Genomic DNA, 11624 nt, shown 5'->3' on the forward strand with positions numbered 1-11624 from the left:
TCTTTGTCCCAACAGAGAAATTACATCCTAACAAAATTATTTTGCCCCCCTTTTCCCCCAAGTGCCAAAGCATCTCTTCTTCCCTGACTTTTCGCTCTTCTCGGCTCCAGTCAGTAGGGGTCTCACTGAGTGTGGGTCAGTCAGAAACGAAGAGTTTTTTCTTTAGGCTCTTGGAAGATCTTCTAATGGGATAGGTTCAGATTCTTCAGCAACAAGCAAATTCCGTGGGGCTCAGAGACATAAAAACAGACCCTCACCTATAAAACTTAGAAAACGAGAACAAGAAGCAAACATGAACACCGCCGTAGTTTACAAAGGAACGATAGCATTTTCAAGGAAAATCAGTGCTCCTAAAATTCCTTATAGCTTATAACCAAAAACACATGGCTGCTCCCAGCCAAAGACATGGCATTTTCTGGAAAACAAGGTTAATAAGAAAACAGAAAAGAGTGAAAAAGGAAAAAACAGTCTTTTTTTTAAAAATTTTTTCAACATCTTTATTGGGGTATAATTGCTTTACAATGGTGTGTTAGTTTCTGCTTTATAACAAAGTGAATCAGTTATACATATACATATGTTCCCATATCTCTTCCCTCTTGCGTCTCCCTCAAAAAAACAGTCTTGACTTCAGCTTCTGCAGGGTGTCAACCAATCAGCTTCAGCCACCCAGAATTCAGCACCTGCAAACATAAATGCATTAGGAGAAATTCCTTAAAGAGTGAGTGTGATACTCAAAAGCAATCCGTCTTTGCTCAAGTAAATGAAAAAAAAAAAGAAAGCATATAAATACATATGTATCTATGTGTGTACTCAATGATAAAAAGTTGTTATTTGGGGTAATGGGACAATGAATTATTTTATTTAATTTTCTATATCATAATTTTAGTTACAAATTTTCTGTGAAGTAAATGAGTTACTTTTTAATCAGGAGGGGGTCTTAGAAAACTGGTTTTTCTTTGGAGTGTTTCCATTCTTACTTACCTTCCTGAAATCAGTGGGTTTGTCCTGGGTCGGGGCCTCCACTCTCAACCGCCATGCAGACTTTCTTGCATTCATAGCAAGTCTTGTGCCATGGAAAATTCATTGCTTTACACCACGGGGCACTCCCAATTCACTGAACTGCAGCCTGAGGCAGACTTCTCCTGGTGGTGTGATTCTGAGGCTTTTTTCCCTTCTGGCCGCTTGGTCTTCTGCCCCTGAGGTTGTTGTTTCTTTGGGTTTTCTCTCCCACTAGGGCTCCAGCTGTCCCCCTGGGCGGTTGCCTGAGGCCTCTCTGGACCTCCTTCCTGGCCATGTCTCCTGTTGAACAGCGGTGGGGGCATCCCCTGGGGCCCTTGTGGACCTCCTTCCCGGCTCTGGCTTCTGCTGACCCCTAGGGGGCCAGTCCCCTGGGGCCTCTCTGGATCGTCTTGCCTGTGACTTCTGCTGTTCCCCAGGGGGATGGTCCTCGGGGACCTCTCTAGGTCTCCCTCCTGGCTCTGGCTTCTGTTGTCCCCCCGGGGAACATTCCCCTGGGATCTTTTGGGAACTTCTTCCTGGCTGTAGCTCCCATTGGCCCCCAGGGAGACCATCCCCTGGGGGCTCTCTGGACCTGCTTCTTGGTTGAGACTCCAGCTATCCCTCAAGTGGACCATCCCCTGGGGTCTCTCTAGGCCTTCTTCCTGGCTGTGGCTCCAACTATCCCCAAGAGGGATCATTCCCTCGGACCTCTCTGGACCTTCTTCCTGACTGAGACCACAGCTGTCCCTAAGAGGGACCATCCCCTGGGGCCTCTATAGACCTTCTTCCTGGTTAAGACTTCTGATATCCCCTAAGGGGACTGTACCCTGCAGGATCTCAGGACCTTCCCACTGGCTGTAGCTCCTCTGGTTCCACAGTGGGGCCATCTCCCCCTGAAAGACCACTGCAGCCCACGGGCCAGGTGGAGAGATGCCCAGAGGAGGCACCTGAAATGGGACGACTCCAGCTTCTGTTTCCATATGGCTACTGCTGGTGGTACAGGTGGCAAGAATGGGAATCCCATCGGGAATGGTGCATGGAATGGAAATGGGTATGGTATCGGCACTGGCAGAGGGGGTTGCACGGCCTGGGCCCAAGGACTCGGGGGTCCCGGCACATAAAGGACATCTGTCGGGGCTGGCATCTGGCTCTTGAAATACAGCCTGTCATGCTCCCCCATGGCTACCACATCTCTCTGCTGCTCTACGCTCATGGGCCACTCTGCAGCCCCAAGTTGTTCGGCTCGAGGCCCAGGCAGCAACTCTTGGGCCAGTGGGGTGACCTGTGCCGACCTCTCGACCAGGAGCAGCCGCCCACAAAGCACATCGCGCTGTTTCAGCGCCTGCTGCAAGGCGGCCCGCGTGAGGCGCAGCTACGTGACCACTCCTCGCGCTCCTCGCGCAGGCGCCGCAGCTCAGAGGGCCCAGGAAGCCGCCTCGCGTTCCCCTACCTGCTCCTGCAGCCACTGAACCCGGAACGCCTGCTGCTCCCGCTGCCTCGCGCCCACACGCACGCTCAAGGCCAGCGCGCTCCAGGCACAGGCCCTCTTGATGGCGCACGGCACCTGTGGGTCAGCGACGACGACGCGCAGCCGATCCTCTACCTCATTCCAGGACCGCGAGCAGAAGGCCACGTAGAAATCGGGGCCTCCCCCGTTCATAAGGACTTCATTGTTCATGAATCTTATCACCTCGTTGTGGCGGAACCCGCTGGCATGGTCCCCAAGGCCCACGGCCATGGCCGCTGCGGCCTAGTCAACCAACCGCCTCACGGGAGATGCCGCTGCCGCCGCTGCCGCCGCCGCCGCCGCCGCCGCCGCCGGTAAAGCCCCTCACCTCCCGGCTCAGTCCTCCTTCAGCTCTAGCCCAGTCCTGGCCTCCTCCTCGGCCTCTTTCCTCTGTCACGGTCCGGCTTTCCTCACAGAAAGTAAGGCAGATCCCCTCGCTGCGCCAACCCCCAAAAGGCAGACGCAGGCGCCACGAGTCACACGTGAGCTCCGAGTCGCTCCGCAAGGCCTGCTGGGACCAACCTCGCTGCCACAGCCCCTCCTACCGGGTGAGCAGGCCGGAAGCTGCACTGAGTGCCGCAGTGAACCCAGACGTGGCAGAGGCCGGAAACTGCACTGGGTGCAGCAGTGAATCCAGACGTGGCAGAGGCCAGAAGCTGCACTGGGTGCCGCAGTGAACGTCTAGAAGGCTTTAGTGTTTCTAAGAATTTCAGAAGGACAATATCCAGCATGGTGGAATGAATTTCTAGCTGGGTGGAGCTGCACAGGTGGGTGCAGTTCTACTTTTGTCTCAGCTTCATCTTAGTTCTTAGATACACATCAGACCTTTAATACAGTCAGTCCCACTGTCGGCACGCTTCCCTCAGCATCCTGCACAGGTAAACTTAGAATCCCTGTCATCAAGAAAATCCGGGGACTGAGCCATGAATTTTTCCTGAACTCTCCCTGTAATTTCACTCTCATGTTTACCTGATCAACTTTGTTCTCAGACGATGTCTCTCTTATTTTAAACTAAATGCTTCTCTCTTGATCTGTGTTTTCCATACAGGAGATGCTAAAGGAGTTCTGCAGGCAGCCCTAAATGGTAACTGGAATCCACGCAAAGAAATAAAGCACACGCTAAAGGTAACTACATAGGTAAATACAAAAGACAGTATTACTGTATTTTGTGACTCCTCTTTTTTAATATAGGACTTAAAACATGACTGCATAAAACAATACAAATCTGTCTTCATGGGCACACAATGTATAAAGGTGTCATTTATGGCAGTAACAACATAAAGGGGGTGGAGCTATACAGGAGCAAAGGTTTTGTATACTGTTGAAATTGTTTGTATTAATCCAAAATATACTGTTATAATTTAACATGTTAGTTGTAATCCCCAGAGCAACCACTAAGAAAATAACTAAAAAATATACAGAAAAGAAAATGAGCAGGAAATCAAAAAGGTAAACTACAAAAAAAAAAAAAGAAATCAATGAAACCCAAAACAAGGCAGTAATGGAGGAATGGGGGGAGATATAAGACATGTTAGAAAACAAATAGCAAAATGTCAGAAGTCCTTCCTTATCAGTAATTATATTAAATGCAAATAGATTAAACTCCAATTAACAGGCAGAGATTGGCAAAATGGATACTTTTAAAAAAACATGATCTAAATGTATATTGTCTACAAGAGATTTATTTTGGATTCAAAGACTTGAATTGGTTGCAAGTAAAAAGATAGAAAAGGCTATTCTGTACAAACAGTAATTAATTAAGAGCTAGAGCAGCTCTCCAAATATCAAAGTATACTTTAAGACAAAAATTAGGATTAAAAAAGAGGATATTATATAATGTTAAACAAAGGGTCAATCCACTTAGGAAACAAACTTTTAGTTACCAAAGGGGAAAGACAGTGAAAGGGAGGGATAAATTAGGAGTATGGGATTAACAGGTACACACTATCACATATAAAATAAACAAGGATTTACTGTATAGCACAGGGAACTATAATCAATATCTTGTAATAACCTATAATGGAAAAGAATCTGAAAAAAGTATATATATATAACTGAATTGCTTTGCTGTATACCTGAAACTAACACAATAGTGTAAATCAACTACACTTCAATAAAATAAAATAAAAAATTTAAAGGGTCAATCCATCAAGAAGGTATGTCAATTATAAATATATGTGCACCTTATATATGCACCTAACAACAGAGTCCCAAAATACATGCCAAAAGTAGACAGAATTGAGAGGAGATAGAGGCAGTTCTACAGTAAGAGTTGGAGACTTCAGTACTCCATTTTCAATAATTTATAGAAAGACTTGATAGAAGATCAAGAAGGAAATACAAGACTTGAAAAATACTATAAACCAAATAGACTTAACAAACATCTGTGGAACAGTCAAGCCAAAAACAGCACACTACATATTCTTAAGTGCACATAAAAGATTCTCCAGGATAAACCTTTTGTTAGGCCACAAAACAAGTTTCAATAAATTTATGAAGATTGAAATCATACTAAGTATGTCCTCTGACCACAATGGAATGAAATCAAAAATTAATAACAAGGAAATTTGCAAAATATACAAATATGTGAAAATTAAATAACTCTACTAAATAACCATTGGGTCAAAGAAAAAAATAACAAGGGAAATTAGAAAATATGTTGAGATTGATAAAAACAAAAACACAACATACCCAAACTAATGGGACTCTGAAAGCAGTGTTCAGAGGGATATTTATAGCTACAAATGCCTATGTTTGAAAAAAGAAACATATCAAATTAATAACCTAACTAGCCCACCTTAAGGAATTAGAAAAAGGAGAGAAAACTAAACCCAAAGCAAGCAGAAAAAAGGAAATAAAAATTAGAATGGAGATAAACAAAATAGAGAAGAGAAAAAACAATAGAAAAAAAAGGAAACAATAAATGGTTCTTCAGAAGGATCAACAAAGTTGACAAACAGACTGTTCAAGAAAAGAAAGATTCAAATTACTAAAATCTGGAATGAATGTGGGACATTTACTATCAACCTTACAGAAATAAAAAGAATTATAAGAAAATACTATGAACAATTATATGCCAACGAATTAGATACCTAGATGAATGGACATATTCCTAGAAACACAAAAACTACCAAAACAGATTCAAGAAGAAATAGAAAATCTGAACAGACCTATAAGAAGTACAGAGATTGAGTAAGTAACCAAAAACCTGCCAACACAGAAAAGCCCAGGACCAAACAGCTTCCCTGGTGAATTCTACCAAATATTTAAAGAGGAATTAACAGAAATCTTTCTCAGGCTCTTCTAAACATATAAGAGGAGGGAACACTTTCTAGCTCATTAATGAGACTAGTATTATGTTGTTACCAAAACCAGACAAAGACATCACAAGAATAGAAAACTATAGACCAATATCCTTTATAAATATAGGTGTAAAACTTCTCAACCAAATACTAGCAAATGGAATCCAGCAGCACATTAAAAGAATTATAAAACATGACTAAATGGGATTTATCTCAGGAAAACAAGGATGGCTCAATAAATATTGGTGTAAAACACCGTATTACTAGAATGAAGGAAAAAACCCACATGATCATCTAATAGATACCAAAAAAACTTTTGAAAAAATGCAACACACTTTCATGAGAAAAAAAAAGAACTCAAAAAACAAAATAGAAAGGAATGTCCTCAACCTGATAAAGGGCATTTATGAAAAACCCACAGCTAACATTATACTCCACGGTGAAAGACTCAAAGCTTCCCCGCTAAGATCAGGAACAGATAAGAATGCCAGTTGTACCCCTGCTATTCAACATTGTCCTAGAATGTCTAGCCAGAGAAATTAGGCGAGAAAAAGAAAAGCTATCCAGATCGGAAAGGAATAAGTAAAACTGTTTCTCTTTATAAAGGACATGATCCTATATAGAGAAATTCCCAAAGAATCCACAAGAAAGTTACTAAAACTAATAAATTCAGCACAGTGGCAGGGTACGGGATCAACATGCCAAAATCTGTGGTATCTTTGTACACTAGCAATGAGCGATTTCATTTCCAGAAAATTAAGAAAATGATTTCACTTTCAATACTATCAAAAGAATAAAATACTTAGGAATAAATTTAACCAAAGAGGTACAAGGCTTATACACTGAAAACCACAAAACATTGCTGAATGTGAAGGAAACGTTAAGTAAATGGAAAGACATCTCATGTTCATGAATTGGAAGATGTCAAAGTGATCTACAGATTCAATGCAGTGCCCCAACAGACTCTTTTCTTTTCTTGCAAAAATGTAAAAGCTGATCCTAAAATTAACATGGAATTTCAAGGGACCCTAATAGCTAAAACAATTTTTAAAAAGAAAAATAGGGACTTTCCTGGCAGCCCAGTGTTTAAGAATCCATGCTTCCACTGCAGGGGGCCCAGGTTGGATCCCGGGTCAGGGAACTAAGATCTCGCATGCCGCGCAGTGCGGCAAAAAAAAAAGAATAATGTTGTAGGATTCATGCTTTCATGCTTCCTGATTTCAAAACTTACAAGGTTAGAGTATCAAAACAGAGTGATACTGGCATAAAGATAGACATGCAGATCAATGGGATAGAGTTGAGAGTCCAGAAATAAATCTGTCATCTCTGGTCAACTGATTTTTGACAAGGACACCAAGACCAGCCAATGGGAAAGGAATCGTCTCTTCAACAAATGGTTTGGAGATAACTGGATATCCACAGGTAAAAGAATGAAGGTAGACTACTACCTCAGCTCATATACAAAAATTAACTCAATTTTTTGGTTTTGTCTGTTGTTGCTACTTTTTATTGTCATTTTAGTTACTTTTCTAAATTATTTTTGTAAAATTTCCATTTATCATATGTGGCCACTGAAGTCTGTGTTCCATTAGTTTAGTGGTCAACTAGTGAATTGACAGAGTATCTACAAACACCTAAAGCCCAATAATATTTTTTAAAAGAATTTTTAAAACTCTCCCCACTCCCTGAAGATTGTCTGTGTTGGGACACGCCTTCAGTGCTTAGCCAGGCCATTTACAATACTGCCCTCACCTTTACTTCCTGCTTGTGCAGAGCCTGAAGGTTAGCCAGAGGTGAAAGTTTAGGATCTCTTCTGAGGATTAGGCCTTTTCTGAACTTGTGTCCAGTCTTGGGCATATGCATGGCCTTCTCAATTCCCTGACTTAAGCAGGAGCTTTTAAAAACTCTCACTCCCCTGTAGATTTCCTTTCCCAAATTCTTTCTTACCAGGCTTTTTGATCTGTCTCTTGCTTGTCCTGACTGCTATCCCTTGCCCTAAGCTGCTCTGGCCAATACTTTTGCCTTCAAGTGCTTTTGGCAAATGCCATTTGGGAAGCCACCCCAGACCTGGGAATGCTCTGAACCGGGTGAAACAAAGGCAAGCCCTTGTGTACCAGTCCTTCCAGGAGCCACTAGACAGATTGAAATAAACAACCACAATTCTTTGAGAATAAGGTCTGTAATTGCTCCCTCAGGTGCTTGGCAACCTGCACCAGGGGTACAGGCTGCTGTCTTCATGGCTGCCTCCCATCTGGTATGTGGGGAAGGGTTGGTAGACAATTTAAAACACCAGAGAACTCTGTTGCTGCAATGCAGCAGCTTCTTTCTTCATTAAGCTTTCCCCTGGTTGTTATAAGTTTTCAACTAGACTCCAGAGTTCTGTAAAAGTTGATTCTGACAGGTTTTGCCAGCTCATTAGTTGCTTTAATGGAGGGATGGAGCCCTGGGGTTCCCTACTCTGTCATCTTTGGTATAAAGAAAGCTATCATAGCCCCAAACCATTAATAATCCAAGTAAGATTAATTTCATCTCCTTGTCATCTCTCATTCATCCTTCCAGCTCAGCTATCACCTCCTCCAGGAAGACCACTCTACAAGCCATACTGTAATTAGTTTTTTATTCTTCTTTTTCACCAACTAGACCTAGTCGCTCCAGGGCAGAGACTGTATCCTTTCATTTCTGGATCGCTAGCACCTAACATAGTTCTACTTACATGATAGCGCTTATAAATGCCAAAGGGAAGGAACACCAGAATAATGGAAGATGGGGGGAAAGAAAGAGGGAGAAACAGACAATTCCATGACTTCTATAATCCTGTTTAAAATTCAAACTGAAACCTATAAAGGGATGTCCTTGTCATGGTTTCAATTTTTTTAAAAAGTAATTTTGGGAATTCCCTGGTGGTCCAGCGGTTAGGACTCTGTGACGCGACCACCGCCCCCCCAAAAATAGTAATTTTGTTAAAGACATACACATCCCTAAAGAAAAAAATTCACCATAGCCAAACTGATGCATGTATCTTGTGGGGAAGTGCTTTCATACAATGTTAAACTTTATAACAACGTCAAACTATTTTTAAATTAATGCAACAACACTTCATAAATGCCAAGGTATTTTAAAATTATTAAATTTAAGATACATTTGACCTTTAAGACCTTTATGGAATCAATTTCCACTGTATTGAAACAGGAAAGTGATAGATAATGGCCTGTAAAGTGAGATTTTAAAAGTAACCTGACTGAGTTATCATTCTTGATGAAACAATGATAACATCACAAATACCACCACACTTTACTTTGCAGGTGTGCAAGTTTGCAAAGTGCGAATATATGTTTACAAGAGAATAGAACAATTCAATTGCATAAATTAATCAATCTGAGAAACCACATTAAAAACATAGCTAATTTTTACATGATTTTCAGTAAGTTCATATACTTTCAATTTTAGTGTAACCTCTGTCACAAAGCCTTCATAACAACTTTAAATGATAATCATTGATGATAAAGGAAGGAAAATAACATTTTAAAGTTCATCATATTAGTATGTATCTACGCTTGTGAAGATTTAATCTCCCAGGAATCAGAGGTGGTAAACAGAATAGAGAAAAAGCATATACAGTAAATATAAGCTATATATGCTGAGTACTGAGGAACAGTTTTATACGGCTTTAGGAAAATTTACACCTTTTATTACATAGGCTTTCTTTTCTTGTACTTTGCACCCACAGTGACCTCTGCGATATAGCTGCCCAGAAGATGCCAAAAGAAAAGAGAGGAGGTACCTGGGCAGTTAATCTCAGAAATACTAGAGCCACGTTCCCTGAATTCTTTTCCCCATGTGAGCACAATACATGGGCAGGAAACCATAGTAGATAATCAACCCAAGTGTGAGCATAGCTGAACACAATATATCACATTGTAAGTAAATATAGCTTACAATTAATTTCATCTGACCCATATTGACAACTTGCATAGTTATTATTGTCTATATGGTAAAATTAGCCACGAAGAGTAAGCAGATTCTGTAAATTCATTTTACACAGACAAACTGGATTTTTGTATTTCCTTTCTCCATGTTAGTTTTCAAGTATCGGTAAGTAACATCACTATTGAACATTTTCCCTGAAATCACTCACAATTTTATGTCTTCCTACCCCCATTCCCACCACAAACACACTCATATACACAACCTCTTACATCTGCTCACATTCCAAGGTGCCCTGGAGAACTCAAGGAGGCAGGAACTCTGGGGCATTAAGCTCCAGCTGACTAACTGACTGGCAAGTCATGCTTGGATCACCACACTTGGAGGAGAGGGCAAAGACAGATGAGCCATCAACCAAGTGCCGCAGTGTGAAACAAAGAGGGATGGACTCTCAATCCCCAAGGATCTGAGAGTCTTAAGGTTGGTACAGAAGGTAGGGGGCTGAAGCAGAAGGGGAGGAACCAAGTAAGTGGCAGATCTGTGAGCAGCTAGTTATCTCAGGACAAGCATAGGCTGACTGGTACAGAAAAACTGGGGATGCAGCCTTTGGGAAAAATCACTGGACTAGAATTGGAGAAAACTGACAGGCCCTTTTTGCCCTAGCAGTTCTTAGAAATAGCTTACCAATAGCACCATCTCCAAAATACATTTATATTATTAATATAAATTCATTTATACTAGAGTGTAAAATGACTACTGCTCTGGTTTTGATCTGAAGGCAAGGAGGAGACTTTTGAGGGCACTGGATACCTAAAGGTCAATAGGCTATAGCTGATGACTGAATAACAGGAAGAGGTGAAGTCAACTTCTGTTTTTCTCTGGTGAGGGTAGCACTGACAAGCCTAACCCCACACCACCTCACAGCCTTTTTTTTTTTTTAAATGCCACTTAAGGTATCCCTGTGATTTTTCCATAACCTTTTTGACCCTTGCTCAGTGGATTCCATTTAGCTATTAGAAAGGAATGGGCAACAGGCAGTGCTGATAGGACTTTATCCAGAGTTCCCGAACCTGAGAAGGACATAAAGCCATTGGTAGAAGAAATCAGTTATCCTTCCAGACTTGCCTCAAGGCTGAGAAGAGAGGATGGTGACTTCTTCACCAGCTCTGCCAGGGTCTGAGTTCCACACTCCACTACTGTCCTGCTCTTCACAAGTCAGTGGCTAGGAAGACAGCAGACCACTCTAGAGGCACCACCTCTTTCTATGGAAATTTGAGATTAAAACCTTGTACCAGATAGGGGCACTCATTACCCACCACCCCAAGAAACACAGACTTATACAAACGCTTCAGGGGAGACAGACACTGTACCCAACAGAGCAGCACAATGAGAGGGCAACATTCCTGCCTTGCTCTCTCTGCTCAAGGGCACGCTCGGCACTGTACACTCACCAGAGGTGTTCGTGCTCTGAAGTGCCACCCAGCATCTCTCTCCGGAATGCACTTTTTCCCATCTGCTCTGACCAAAGCTGAGTGAATGCTTTGGACACTTTCTTGCTGGTAATAACAGCTGTGATTTAGGGAATGCTCACGTGGTGACTATGCAAAAAAAAAAAAAAAAAACAACTATATATTACCTCATTGAATCCTCATGACAACTTTATGAATTACAGGTACAATTATTATCCCTTTTTACAGATAGGAAACTGGGGCTCATAAAGATTAAGTAATTTGCCCAAGATCACACAGCTAGGAAGTGGTGGATCTAACACTTTGGTGAAGATGGCATACTTGTTTTCAATCTTTTTCTTTAAAGAACTTTAATGTTAGTGATACAACTAAAGTTCTCCTCCATCACATTTTCTCCCTCTCTCCCTTCCTCCTTCTTTCTCT

At 41.9% G+C, this 11624-nt stretch overlaps 1 protein-coding gene across 1 annotated transcript; it reads right to left on the reverse strand.

The window, feature by feature from the left end:
* Positions 1-991: 991 nt before the first annotated feature.
* On the reverse strand, positions 992-2737 carry LOC132418078 (testis-expressed protein 13D). Its single transcript, XM_060001980.1, is given in 4 exon segments — positions 992-1099; positions 1101-1717; positions 1781-1979; positions 1982-2737. Coding segments are annotated over 4 exon segments (1680 nt in total).
* Between the last annotated feature and the right edge of the window lie 8887 nt (positions 2738-11624).

The sequence above is a fragment of the Delphinus delphis genome, chromosome X, assembly GCF_949987515.2.
Source record: "Delphinus delphis chromosome X, mDelDel1.2, whole genome shotgun sequence".
Taxonomy (NCBI): Eukaryota; Metazoa; Chordata; class Mammalia; order Artiodactyla; family Delphinidae; genus Delphinus; species Delphinus delphis.